Source organism: Hylobates moloch, unplaced genomic scaffold (assembly GCF_009828535.3).
Source record: "Hylobates moloch isolate HMO894 unplaced genomic scaffold, HMol_V3 SCAFFOLD_10, whole genome shotgun sequence".
Classification (NCBI taxonomy): domain Eukaryota; kingdom Metazoa; phylum Chordata; class Mammalia; order Primates; family Hylobatidae; genus Hylobates; species Hylobates moloch.
In genome coordinates, this window is record NW_026652285.1 from 25730584 (window position 1) to 25743878 (window position 13295).

Sequence of the window (13295 nt, forward strand, 5' to 3'; positions counted from 1 at the left end):
CCATAGATAGTGGCAGGTATAGACATCAAGGCACATACATACATACCTCCCCCAACAGTTAGACCATGTATTCTATCTACATACGAGATGCATATACATATGGAGGTGGTACTGATGCCAGGATACACAGATACCCATGCTGGCCGGGAGGCAAAGGCAGGCACACTGGCCACACAAGAGCATGCATGCATACACAGATGGGCATGAGCAACAAAGACATACTTGTGTATACATATACCCAGAGAGACAGACGCACATGAACGTGCAGACCCCTACAAATGCAGATACAGACCATGGACAGCAATGGGCACACAGTGGCACACACCTTCACAAAGATAGATGCATGTACACAAAGAGCCATATGCAGATGCAGAGACCAGTGTGCACACACACTCCCCTTACAAAGTTAAATGCATCGGACTTAAAAGAGCATATCTCCAAACAGAGCCTCTCTCCCACTCTTTCCCCAGCCCCCTACCCCCAAGTCACGGGGCAGACGATAGGGTCCTCCCAGAGGCACATGCCTTCACACAACACATCTCAAATAATGACACTGCCATTTCTATCATGGATAAAACCCAAACTCTGCGAAGAATATGGGAGTCCAGGGGAGAGAGAGCCAAAGTGGGGAGTGAGAGGTCGAGCCAAGACCCACTGCATGCCCACTCCCACCATGGCCAGGGGGTTCCTCCCCACATTCTCCAGAGCCCCCAAGCCACTTCTGGGTCATCTAGCACTCAGGATGTGCAGACTCCCCCCAAGCTGGAGGAAGACTCCAAAGCCCAGTCACAACATAAACTCTGCCCCCAGTCGCACTGCCTCCAGGCCTTTGCCCCCAAGGAAAGGGTTCCCCCAAATAGCCTTTGATGGGTGATGGCTGTCTCCCTGAAAAAAGGCCAGGCAACCGTCTGTGTGGAGAGGTGAGCTGGGAGACCACAGATAAAGAGGGGGAGGGGAACACTGATGTGGACCCCAGTGCAGTGGCCAGATCTCAGGGAGGAGGCACCCTGATTTCTGTCCCCCTCTGTCTGCTTCTCTCTCTTTCTCTGCTGCAGTAACAGCTCTCTTTCGCTCCCCTCGGACGTCTCCCCCTCCCCTGGCCCCTCAGAGGCAGTTAAAGGTGAGGTCTGATACAAGGAACCTTTGACGTGGGCTCCCTGGACAGGCATCTGCCCAGATGTCCAGCACCCCTGTTTCCCGCAGGGTGGACCGCCAGCTCCCCACCATTCCTGCCTTTCCTTTCACCTTTGTTCTCGGCCAAAGTAGGGGCTTCCCTGCCCAGCCCTGGACCTGGGAAAAGGGTTGAGAGTAACTGGCTACTGGTGTCTCTGACAGACAACTTTTGGGGGCCAACTATAGCAGGAAAGGATTGGGCTGGGGAGAGGGGAGAGGACCACCCTCACCTAAGCCCTCTCCCCACTTCCCAGCCCAGGCGTCATCAGCACTCACCCAAGAGCATTCTCTGCCTTTGGAGGCACCGCGGAGCGCAGAACGAGGAGCAAATGAAACCCAGCCAGAGTGACAGAGGGAAGGGGGGGATGTGAGGGACAGGAGGGGAGGGCGCGAGGGAGGGACTCCTGGTTCTGCCTGGAAAGCAGAGTCGTTCCTGGGCCCTGTCTCTCTTTGCCAGGAAGGAGCTGCCCATTCTCTGGTTTCCCCCATCCCAACCGCAGGTGGAAAGAACAGGGCATGTTCTTCCCCCAGGGGAGAAGTGTGGGGGCAAATGTGCAGACCAAGAACTGGGGGAGGGTATCGGGGAGCATCCCTCACCCCCCACTCACAGAGGATTCCTTTGCCTGGGGCCTCTTACACTGAAGCGAAGGGTTGGAAGGACTGACTTTGTCCACAGGGACCTCCAGGGAAGGAGGAGCTGCTGGTCCTGCTCTGCCTGCTGGATGGCTCTTGCCGCCCTCTTGCCTCAGGACTTGCTGCTGCAGGAGCCCGTTTTCCTGGCCAGCCTCACTCATCCTTTCCTCGCCATCCCCTTATGTTTCACTGCTGTTGCTGAAGAGGAAACTGAGCCTCAGAGAGGTGTTGCCACTTTATCGAAGAGCATTGGCCACGCGGGGTTTAGGGAGCAGGGATCCAGGTGTCTTGCCACTGTTAGTCTAGCACCTGGACCCTTGGATCTGCTATCTGGGCAATGCCAGGAGGGAGAGGAGGGAGTTTATCTGATCCACTAGAACTTCTTTTTTTTTTTTTTTTTGAAACAGTGTTTTGCTCTGTCACCCAGGCTGGAGTGCAGTGGCAAGATCTCGGCTCACTGCAACCTCTGCCTCCCGGGTTCAAGCGATTCTCCTGCCTCAGCCTCCAGAGTAGCTGGGATTACAGGTGCTTGCCACCATGCCCAGCTAATTTTTGTATTTTTAGTAGAGAGGAGGTTTCACCATGTTGGCTAGGGTGATCTTGAACTCCTGACCTCAAATGATCCACCTGCCTTGGCCTCCCAAAGTGTTAGGATTACAGGTGTGAGCCACAGCACCCGGCCTGATCCACTACAACTCCTGACACCCCTCCCATGCCCATCCGAGATCCCCCAGCCCCATTCTTCTCCCCTCCATTCACTCCTTCCTCTCCCTCTTCTTCCTAAAAGCTGGCTCTTTACTGACCTGAGCACCTGGTGGCTGGGAGGGGGTGGAGTGGGGGAAGGAGGCAGCCAGCCCACAGCTGGATCCAGTCCTACATTCCAAGCCCAGGTCCCGATGCTAGCCCCCCACCCCCTCAGCATCCTGTCTCCACCAGACAATAACCTGTAATCTCTGGAGCAGCCAACACTCACAAAGAAGATCTGGGAGGGGTTGGCAGCAGCAGCTCCTGAAAACAGGTTTGTTAGGAAGGGGCTTTGGGGGAGGAGTTGTTTGTGCGGGGAGAGGAAGGAAACTCAAGCCCAGAGCTAATTAACCCACCCAGAGACACAGACAGAATCTTTGTCTTCTTCCAGGGCAGGGATCTGAGCTAAGCCCCCTAATTCTCTACCCAGACAGCCTTGCTTTTCCTGGTGGTCCTGGGGGAGGGGGATGCCAATGGTCAGGGTCACACCTGGGGGAGGGGGATGTGATGACATTCAGGAAGAGCGTGGGGCACTTCTGTCACCTGCCACCAAGGGAGAATAGCAGCAGGAGGCAGAGGCAGGTCAGACTGCAAGAAGAACTTCTCAGTGGCCTTGGGGGAGCACAGTTTCTTTGCAGCATGCACCCAAAGGCCTCAGTATGTGTGTGGGAAGCGGTGACTGGGGAGGAAACGGCAACCCAGGGAGATACTGAAGGATGGGAGACAGGCTGGAGGGCTTCCGGGGCCTCCTGATAGGACTGAAATTAATCCATCTGCAGGGAGTGGGGTTGAGAAGCTCATCAAGCCAGTGACTCAGGCGTGACTTGAGCTCAAGGTCTTTGATCTCTGGGGCCCAGGATGCAGCCAGAGGCTTCTGCAATCAAAGACTTGGAGAGGAGATGGAGGGACCGATTCAAACAGGAGCTAGGGGAGGTCTGAGGATGCAGAGTAGGGGAGCCTAGCTTTGGCCTGCCACTCTGACCACTGCCCCTCTCCTGCTGGAAGGCACAGGGGCATGTAGTGTAGCTGCAGCCTTCTTGGCCCTGAAATCCACTATAGTCTGACTCGATCTCTGCTATCCTGTCCCCCGTACTGTCTACCTTGCACTCCCTGACTAAGGTTCTTCAGGCCATTTCAGCAAGCCAGAGCTTAAGTCATTTCAGAAATGCCCTCCTCTCCCCTCTTGTGTCATGTTGCAATGGATGCCATGGGGCAGGCCCACTCTGAATTGGATGACTGGGTTCTTTCTACCAAGAGACAAGGGAGGGACTGGTTGACTTTAAGAAGCTAGTCTCCCCGTCCCTAGCCAGATGGCTGGCATCTCCCCATTTTTCAGTTGAGCACACCAAGGGACAGGGCAGAGGAGTGGCCATAGGTCCCGAGCATTTGTGGAATCATCTGTTGGGACAGCCTGCCCTCTCTGGGCCATACTCCTCCCCATTCTCAAACCTGGCTCAGTTGCTCCTAATATATGCTGTTCTCCTCAGCAGGGCATTGGAGAGGAGTGTGAGATAGAATTTAGAGCCAGAAACCTGGGGCTGGGTGCAAGGGCTCACGCCTCTCATTCCAGCACTTTGGGAGGCTGAGGTGGGAGGATTGCTTGGGGCCAAGAGTTTGAGACCAGCCTGGGCAGCATAATGAGATCTTGTGATATGGTTTGGCTTTGTCCCCATCCAAATCTCATCTTGAATTGTAGCTCCCATAATTCCCTCATGTTGTGGGAGGGATCCAGTGGGAGATGATTGAATCATGGGGGCAGTTTCTCCCATACAGTTCTCGTGGTAGTGAATAAGTCTCACGAGATCTGATGGGTTTAGGAGGGGAAACCCCTTTCACTTGGCTGTCATTCTTTTGTCTGCCACCATGTGAGACGTGCCTTTCACCTTCCATCATGACTGTGAGGCCTCCCCAGCCATGTGGAACTGTGAGTCCATTAAACCTCTTTCTTTTGTAAACTGCCCGGTCTCTGGTATGTCTTTATCAGCAGCGTGAAAATGGACTAATACACCCTATCGCTACAAAAATTTTTTAAAATAAAAAAAAATTCAGCCAGGCATGATGGTACATGCCTGTAGTCACAGCTACTTAGAAGGCCAAGGGAGGAGGACTGCTTGAGCCCAGGAGGTGAAAGATGCAGTGAGCTATGATTGTGCCAGGTACTCCAGCCTGGGCAACAGAACAAGACGTTGTCTTAATAAACAAAACAAAACAAAATAGAGTCAGAAACCTAGGACCCAAACCCAGCTGTGTGGCCTTGGGTGTTACCTAATCTCCCTGAGCCCCACTCTCCCAGTTTATAAAGTGAGACTGAATGTCATCATCCGTGCCTAGGATGGCTGGGTGAGAAGGGAATACCATGCTGCAGGTGCAAGTGCTTTGTTCAGCTCCTAAGCAGATCCTCCGTGTGGGGCTGGGGGTAGGTCATTGCCCCTTGCCCAGCTGTCCCCTGATGCCCTGTGCTGGCTCAACATCTGCATCAGAGGTTAGTGCAAGGGGACAGCAAACCTCTCTTTGCAGATGTCAGAGAATCACTTAAAGTTATTTAGGGGTGTGTGTGTGTGTGTGTGTGTGTGTGTGTGTGTGTGTGTGATGGTCCATAGGGTCATGGAGTTCAGCCTTCTTCTGGGGAAGGTCCCTGTGCCACACCCCCATTGGGAGGAGAGGCAAGGGGGTGAAAGAAGGCTCAAGATGCATTCCTGAAGAATGAAAGAGGCCAGGCGCAGTGGCTTACGCCTATAATCCCAGCACTTTGGGAGGCTGAGGCAGGCGGATCACCTGAGGTCAGGAGTCTGAGACCAGCCTGGCTAATATGGTGAAACTCCGTCTCTACTAAAAATACAATATTAGCCGGGCATGGTGGCAGGTGCCTGTAATCCCAGCTACTAGAGAGGCTGAGGCAGGAGAATCGCTTGAACCTGGGAAGTGGAGGTTGCAATGAGTTAGGATCACACCACTGCATGACAGTGGGCGACAGCCTGGGCGACAGCGTGAGACTCTGTCTCAAAAAAAAGAAAAAAGAATGAAAGAGCCTCCTGGGTAGGAGACAGATGGGGGGTGGGCAGGGTAAGTCGGGGCAGTGCTTGGAGGAGGGAGACGAAGTGTGGGTTCCTGCTGCTTCCTCCTCCTGTGCCCCTCCAAGGTATTCCAGGGCTCACTCAGCGCTGGGAGTGAGAATTCCAGGAGCCAGATACTGCTGAGGAAGGAGGTCTCTGACTGAGATCTTGGCGAGGAGGCTCAGAGAGGGGAGAACCACCCCCCGGTCTCCCTCCCACAGATGGCCTCTGGGGACGTAAGCAGGAGAGGGTCCCTGCCTTACTGCCTGTGACCGCCTGTCACTGTGGAAGCCTCCAGCCCTGCAGGCCCCTAATCAAAGCGACAGCTCCCACGGAAAAGTGCCCCTCCTGGCTGCCACAGGCCCGAGACCTCGTGTCTCAATCTGGCATGGTGCCCTGGACACTGGGTGCCTAGGACCAATGCAGCGCAGTCAAGGCTGCCCACACTTAGCCTCAGCCTCCCTGGAATGGCTGTGGCTCTCTGCATTTTCCCCAGGGAGCCTCCACCGGGGAGCTCCACCCTAAGGGCTCTCTGCTTTGTGGAGAGGGGCACACCGGCCTAGTCCCCACCTGGGCAGAGCTGGAAGAGGCATCCAGGGCGGCTGAGGGTCCCAGCGTGCTTCCCCTCACCCTGCCCCCCACCCCAGGGGCAGTTGCTGGCATCTTTTTTTATTTTTATTTTTTGAGATGGAGTCTCTATCGCCCAGGCTAGAGTGCAGTGGCGTGATCTCAGCTCACTGCAACGTCTACCTCCTGGGTTCAAGTGATTCTCCTGCTACAGCCTCCCAAGTAGCTGGGACTACAGGTACCCCACAACCACGCCTGGCTAATTTTTATGTTTTTAGTAGAGATGGGGTTTCGCCATGTTGTCCAGGCTGGTCTCGAATTCTTGACCTCAAGTGATCCACGTGCCTCAGCCTCCCAAAGTGTTGGGATGACAGGTGTGAGCCACCGCGCCCGACCAAGTTGCTAGCATCTTCTTGCTGGGGGCCGCCCTCCACCCCCAGCTCTCAGATAACTGAGGAGACAGGAGAAAGCCAGGGGAGGGGGGTGGGTGTTGGGAGGGTCATGGCCCAGTGCAGGCCCAGAGTTCACCAGGCCAATGGAGAAGGCAGCTTCTCTAGCTGGAGCCCCAGAATTCCAGGGCTCCTGGAAATCTAAGGACCCGTCCCCACTGCCTTAGGCACAGCTGTCACTCCCCCCCTACCCCACTCCCACGGTGCTGGTCACTCCTCCTAGGTTGGGTGGCTGAAAAGGTCTGGTTCCATGTCTGCCTCCCCTTCTAGACTGTGAGTGCCCAGAGGCAGGTACCAGGCACTGCTCAGTGGTACTGCCCAGCATCCTGCCTGAGCCCAGCACAGGGCTGGAGGGAGAGGTGATGGATGACACACAACGGTTGGCCAGTGACTTCACAGGTCCGATTTAACAATCTGGACTGGAGTATCAGGCCTCACATCTCCTGATGACCCCTAAGATGGTGCCCACATGCCCCTGTTCTGACCCAGTACTGAGGGGCATGGGGACTGTGGGAAGAGGGAAACCAGGTAGAGGGGGAGTCCGCAGCCATCTGGGCAGCCGGTCTCTAGCTGGGACTCTCTTCTGGAGCTGTGACTTTTTTGTTGTTGTTGTTTATTTGTTTGTTTAAGACAGAGTCTCATTCTGTCGCCCAGGCTGGAGTGCAGTGGTGCGATCTCAGCACACTGCAACCTCCGCCTCCCAGGTTCAAGCAATTCTTGTGACTCAGCCTCGCCAGTAACTGGGATTACAGGCATGTGCTACCATGCCCGGCTAATTTTTGTATTTTTAGTAGAGATGGGGTTTCACCATATTGGCCAGGCTGGTCTCAAACTCCTGACCTCAAGTTATCCTCCTGCCTCGGCCTCCTAAAGTGTTGGGATTACAGGCGTGAGCCTCCGCACCTGGCCCTGGAGCTGTGGTCTTTTCTCCTCTCCCCGCACCTGCTCCCTTCATCTTGGTGTGGTGGGATTGGGGAGGGAGGAGCTTTTACCACAGGGACCATTGCCCAGGAAGTAAGGCCTGAAGAGGCTGTGTTACAAGAAGAACAAAGACCAGATAACATCCTCAGCCACAGGACTGGCCTTCCCCACTCAGTGCCAGCCCTCCATTTCTGTCTCCCTCTCAGCCCCCCCTTTCTGATAACTGAGCTGCCCTCCGTGGCACTGCCTAAGCTAGAGCTGTCCGTGGCACCCTCCACACACCCCACATCCCGTTGGTCACCAAGTCTTGACAGTTCTGCTAAAGAAAAGGCTCCAGAGTCTATTTCTCCATTTCACCTCACTTTCCTTCTTATGGACCCTCGAGCCAGAGACACCTAAAAACACTAACTGCTCCTGCTCAAACTGCTTCTGTGATGCCCATCACCTTCAGAACAAAGGTCAAAGCCCAGCCCGGTGGCAAGGCTCTTGCAGGTGGCTCCTGCTGTCCTCTCCACACCCCGCACACTCCCTGCACACACCCAGCACACTGATGGCCAGTGACTTCACAGGTCCGATTTAACAATCTGGACTGGAGTACCAGGCCTCATGTCTCCTGATGACCCCTAAGATGGTGCCCCCACCCCCCCACCCGAAGAGCCATGGGCTTGCAGGCCTCAATGCCATTGATCCAGCCGCTTCCCTGCCTGAAATCCTCTCTTTGTCTCCAGTATCCACCATCAATGTCACTTCCCATGTCAGTTTGCCTCTCCCTCCTCTGACTTCTTTTTTTATTTTATTTTTTTTGAGACAGGGTCTCCCTCTGTTGCCCAGGCTGGAGTGCAATGGTGTGATCTCAGCTCACTGCAGCCTCCACTTCCTGGGCTCAAGCAATTCTCGTGCCTCGGCCTCCCAAGTAGCGGGGACTACAGGTGCCCACCACCACACCAGGCTAATATTTTGTTTTTTTAGTAGATGAGGTTTTGCCATGTTGCCCAGGCTGGTCTTGAACTCCTGAGCTCAGGCAATCTGCCCGCTTTGGGGTCCCAAAATGTTGGGATTACAGGCGTGAGCCTGGCCCCTCCTCTGACTTCTTGAGGCACCCTGAATCCACCTCTAGGAAGCCTGTTATTATCTTGAAACAAACTCATCTGCATGTGTAGTTATTTAGATAGCTTTTTCCTGACAGGCAGATATGATGTCTTTTAAAAACGTGAATCTCCCAAAAGCAGCTTACACCTAGTAGGTGGTCAATAAATATTTGGTGAATTAATGAGTTACTTTTTTTTTTTTTTGAGACAGGGTCTCGCTGTATCACCCAGGCTGGAGTGCAGTGGCACAATCTCGCCTCACTGCAACCTCCACCTCCTGGGTTCAAGTGATTCGTCTACCTCAGCCTCCTGAGTAGCTGGGACTACAGGTGTGTGCCACCATACCCGGCTAATTTTTGCATTTTTAGTAGAAATGGGGTTTTGCCATGTTGGCCAGGCTGGTCTCAAACTCCTGGCCTTAAGTGACCCACCTGCCTCAGCCTCCCAAAGTGCTAGGATTACAGGCATGAGCCACCATGCCCAGACAATGAGTGACTTTTGAATCCAGACAGACACATAAGCTCCAGAAACACTCATCAGTCAGATACTGTCTTGCTCAGAGTCACGCTTTTGGTGTCCAGCCTGAAATAATTGGGTGGGGAGAAGCTGGTCCCAGTCACCAGAGCATCCTGGCCTTTGCTTATGCCGTGACCTCTGCCTGTAATGCCCCTACTCCCCTCATCCATGTTCCGAGGCTCAGCCCCTTCTTCCTTCAGGAGACTTTCCTGGTGCCCCCAGGGACTGCAGCTTTGCCTTTGTGCCCTGAGGGTATGTCCCATGAGGCAACCACAACCCTTATCTCTTTTCACATCTGTCTCCACCCAAAAGACCCACTCAATCTTGGGGAGGGTGGTAAGCAGAGAGATTGGATCTTACTTGTCTCTGGCCTACAGGATTGTGTGTGTGGAGCGGGGGACACAGTGGGTGCCCCATGAATATCACCAAAAGAGAAGACAGCCCTCAAGAAGGTGTCTGAGGTCAGAGCGTAGCCTCCGGCAAAACTGCCAACCAGGGCTGCAAGGTAGGTTTCTGTTGGCCTCCCCCAGGAGCCAGGGGTAAGTTCCCGCCTTTCCCACCTCCCCACACTGGGCCTGAATGTGAATCTGTTTGCTCTGCCAACAGCAGCCTGGGCGGTTCTTACTTTCCCTATGGCCCCTGTGCACCTGTCAGCTAGAATCACCCTCATGGAGGCATTCACCCATTTCCCCCAGAAACCTGCCTTGCAGCCAGCTGCCCCTTCCAAGCTCATAGCCAAACCTCTGCAAAGTCACCCCAGCTAGGGAGAAGCAGAAATCCTGGCCGGGAGTCCAAAGGAAGAGGGACCTCCCCCTTGTCCCTGGGTTGGAGTGCTGTGTACCTTGCTGACCTTGGCCTTCAGAGACCACAGACCTGAGCTGGAGCCTGGGACCCCCACCCCACAGATGAGGCCCTTGTCGGAAAGCCTGTGGCTACCAGGAGGCTCCAGGTTGGAGAAGTGCTGCTTAGGAGTCCTGATCCCAAAAGACCCCACAGGGAGAGTCCCTAGAAACAAAGACCCAAGAGGTGGCCTAAGGACCCACAGATTGCGAGAGGTCCTAGAGAAGGGTTGTCCAGATGCAGAATAAAACTTGCATCAGAGGGGGCTTCAGACCCTAAGACCCCATTGAGGGCACCCCAGACGCAAAGACCCCCATGGAGGGAGGCCACAGACCCAGAGCCCCTCAGAGGGGCCCAGACAGAGATATTCCCCAAACCAAATTTGTGGGAGCAGCGTCCCTCCACACTGACCTGGCCCTGAGGGGCTCTTCCCCAAGCTGAGCTGCCGAAGCCGCCTCTGGTGGGCCCGCCCCCCACAGTGCACCTGGGCCTGGGCCGCCGAGTTCAGCTGGATGTTGCAGACATCACAGAGCGTGTACGATGGCCGCTTTCTTTCTCGCTTGGGCTTAGGTGGTTCTGGGGGCTGAGGGGGGCACTCAGCAGCTCCAGATATGGGGGGCTCCTTCTCAGCCGGTGGGGGTGGGCTCAGTGGCCGCTTCATATCTGAGTGGATAGAGAGGGAGACAAATGAACGCCAAATGGTTGTGAATACTTAGAGAGAGCAGGAGGGGCTCAAGACGGGGAGACACGGAGCTCTGTATGCTCTTATCCCTCTGAAACGCCCCAGCCCGAGGATGGTGGAAGGGCGCATAACGGGGTCTGTTTCAAGCAAAGCAGCATTAAAACTTGGGACTCTTGGTGGCTCACGCCTGTAATCCCAGCACTTTGGGAGGCTGAGGCGGGCAGGTCACCTGAGGTCAGGAGTTTGAGACCAGCCTGAGCAACATGGTGAAACCCCGTCTCTACTAAAAATACATAATTTGCTGGGCATGGTGGCGCATGCCTGTAATCCCAGCTACTCAGGAGGCTGATGCAGGAGAATCGCTTGAACCCAGGAGGCGGAGGTTGCAGTGATCCGAGATCGGGCATCATTGCACTCCAGCTTGCACAGGAGCGAAACTCCATTTCAGAAAGAAAAACCAACAAAAAACAAAAACAAAAAAACTTGGGACTTTCTGGAAGGGTGTCCGACATGTCTACACACGGGGAGGCCAAGACACCTGGGGACTTGGAGGGCCGCAGAACATATCTCAGAGAGGGGGATTGGGGTCTTGGAGGAAATGTGGTCACTGAGGGAGAGGCAGCGGCAAGGCCAGCTGAGTCACATTTGAGGAAGCAAGAGTCCTGTTCTCAGCTCCGCAGCAAGCGCTGGCAATCCTGTGACAGCCAGGCATGTGGCGCTTACTGGAGACGCAGCAGCTGCCAGCCAAAAACACAACCTTCCTGTGCCCTGCACCCAGCAGGGTGACATTCACAAATGGTGACAGTGTGTGAAGCCATCCCAACCCCTGCTCCACGTGGCTCCAGATGCCCCCTGCTGTCTTGGCCACCGAGGCCGAGGCAACAGTTGGTGGTTTCGGTAGAGACCGGAGCCTTGCTGCCTGGGTTGGCTGAACACAGCGCCCCTGCCCCCGCCCCGTCCCCCAACGCACGCACGCGCGCATACACACACACACACACACACACACACAAACACACACACACACTTTCTGTCTCTCCCGGACCCTTAAGTGGCCCCTCCAGGCCCCCATCTCCCATAGACAGTCTTTCCTTTCCAAGTCACTGCTCTGAAACTTGCCCTGCCTGACTTGTCTGCCTCTAACCATTTCTATTCTGGGGCTGCTCAGTGAATTTTGCCTTCTCTTGGAAATCTGCGCGCGTGCTTCCTGCCTCTGCTTCAGACAGGGGCTTCCTGAGAGCAAGATCTGTGTCCCTCCCTCAGGCTGGGGCAACCCCAAGGCTAGGGTCTGGGTGAGTCATTACTGAGCCCATCTCTCCTGTTATGGACTGAAGTGTGTCCCCTCAAAATGCATATGTTGAAGTAATAACCCCCAGTACCTTAGAAAGTAACTCTATTTGGAGATGGGGTCTTCAAAGAGGTAATTAGGTTAATGAGGTCATACCGGTGGGCCCTAATTCATATGATGAGTGTCTTTATTTTTTTCAAGATGGAGTCTTGCTCTGTCACCCAGGATGTAGTGCAGTGGCGTGACCTCGGCTCACTGCAACCTCCACCTCCTGGGTTCAAGTGATTCTCCTGCCTCAGCCTCCCGAGTAGCTGGGACCACAGGTGTCCACCACCACACCCAGCTAATTTTTGTATTTTTAGTAGAGACAGGGTTTCGCCATGTTGTCCAGGCTGGTCTCGACCTCCTGACCTCAGGTGATCCTCCCACCTTGGCCTCCCAAAGTGCTGGGATTACAGCTATGAGCCACTGCACCCAGTGGGAGACAGAGTCTTACTCTGTCACCCAGGCTGGAGTGCAGTGGCACAATCTCAGCTCACTGCAACCTCTGCCTCCCGGATTCAAGCAATTCTCCTGCCTCAGCCTCCTGAGTAGCTGGGATTACAAGCATCCGCCACCACACCCAGCTGATTTTTGTATTTTTTTTGTAGAGATGGGGTAGTGCCATGTTGGCCAGGCTGGTCTCAGACTCCTGGCCTCAAGTGATCTGCTCACCTCGGCCTCCCAAAGTGCTGGGATTTCAGGTGTGAGCCACCGCGCTGGGTCTCATATGACTGGTGTCTTTATAAGAAGAGGAAATTTGGACACAGATAGTTATAGAGGGAAGATCATCTTCAAGCCAAGGAGAGAGGCCTTTGAAGAAATGAACCCTCCTGACACCTTGATCTTGGACTTCTAGCCTCCAGAACTGTGAGAAATTATATCTCCACTGTCGAAGCCACTGAGTCTGTGGTACTTTGTTATGGCAACCTGAGCAGACAAGCTCATCTCCCCAGAGGGCATTTCCTGTGTTCTGAGGCCCATGCTTACTTTGCAGATCAGACCAGTCCAGTGATGCCACAATGTCTTCACAAGCCCACACATCCAACAGTGGAGCCCCCATCTGAACGAGGAAAATTAATTTTACAAGCCCATGGCCAAAAACCTGCCTGTAGTCCCCAGATGCCACGCCCATTCTCAGTAAGCTGCTTGTCCTTTTTGTGAGCAGTGATCCCACATAACATGTCTGTTGTGACAAGTGTGGGGACTGTGTGTGGAAGGAACAGAGGAGCACAGCGATAAGGGCAGGAGCTCTTTGAAATTTTATGTATGTTTAAAATTTCAATAGAGACAGGGTCTCACTAC

The 13295-nt window shown here is 54.4% G+C and overlaps 1 protein-coding gene and 1 long non-coding RNA gene across 6 annotated transcripts in view; one reads left to right on the forward strand and one right to left on the reverse strand.

Moving 5' to 3' along the window:
* The window catches only part of ZNF385C (zinc finger protein 385C), a 72700-nt gene that overhangs the window by 26870 nt on the left and 32535 nt on the right, over positions 1–13295 (reverse strand). For all 5 annotated transcript variants that reach the window (XM_058444758.1, XM_032761141.2, XM_032761142.2 and 2 more), the window contains exon 2: positions 10396–10647. In XM_058444758.1, the coding sequence (XP_058300741.1) occupies positions 10396–10645 (250 nt within the window). In that variant the 5' untranslated portion in view covers positions 10646–10647. The remainder of the gene's footprint in view (positions 1–10395; positions 10648–13295) is intronic.
* Positions 8874–13113, forward strand: LOC131384338 (uncharacterized). The gene is made up of 3 exons (XR_009215079.1): positions 8874–8957; positions 9522–9649; positions 12988–13113. It is a non-coding gene; the product is annotated as an uncharacterized LOC131384338 (long non-coding RNA).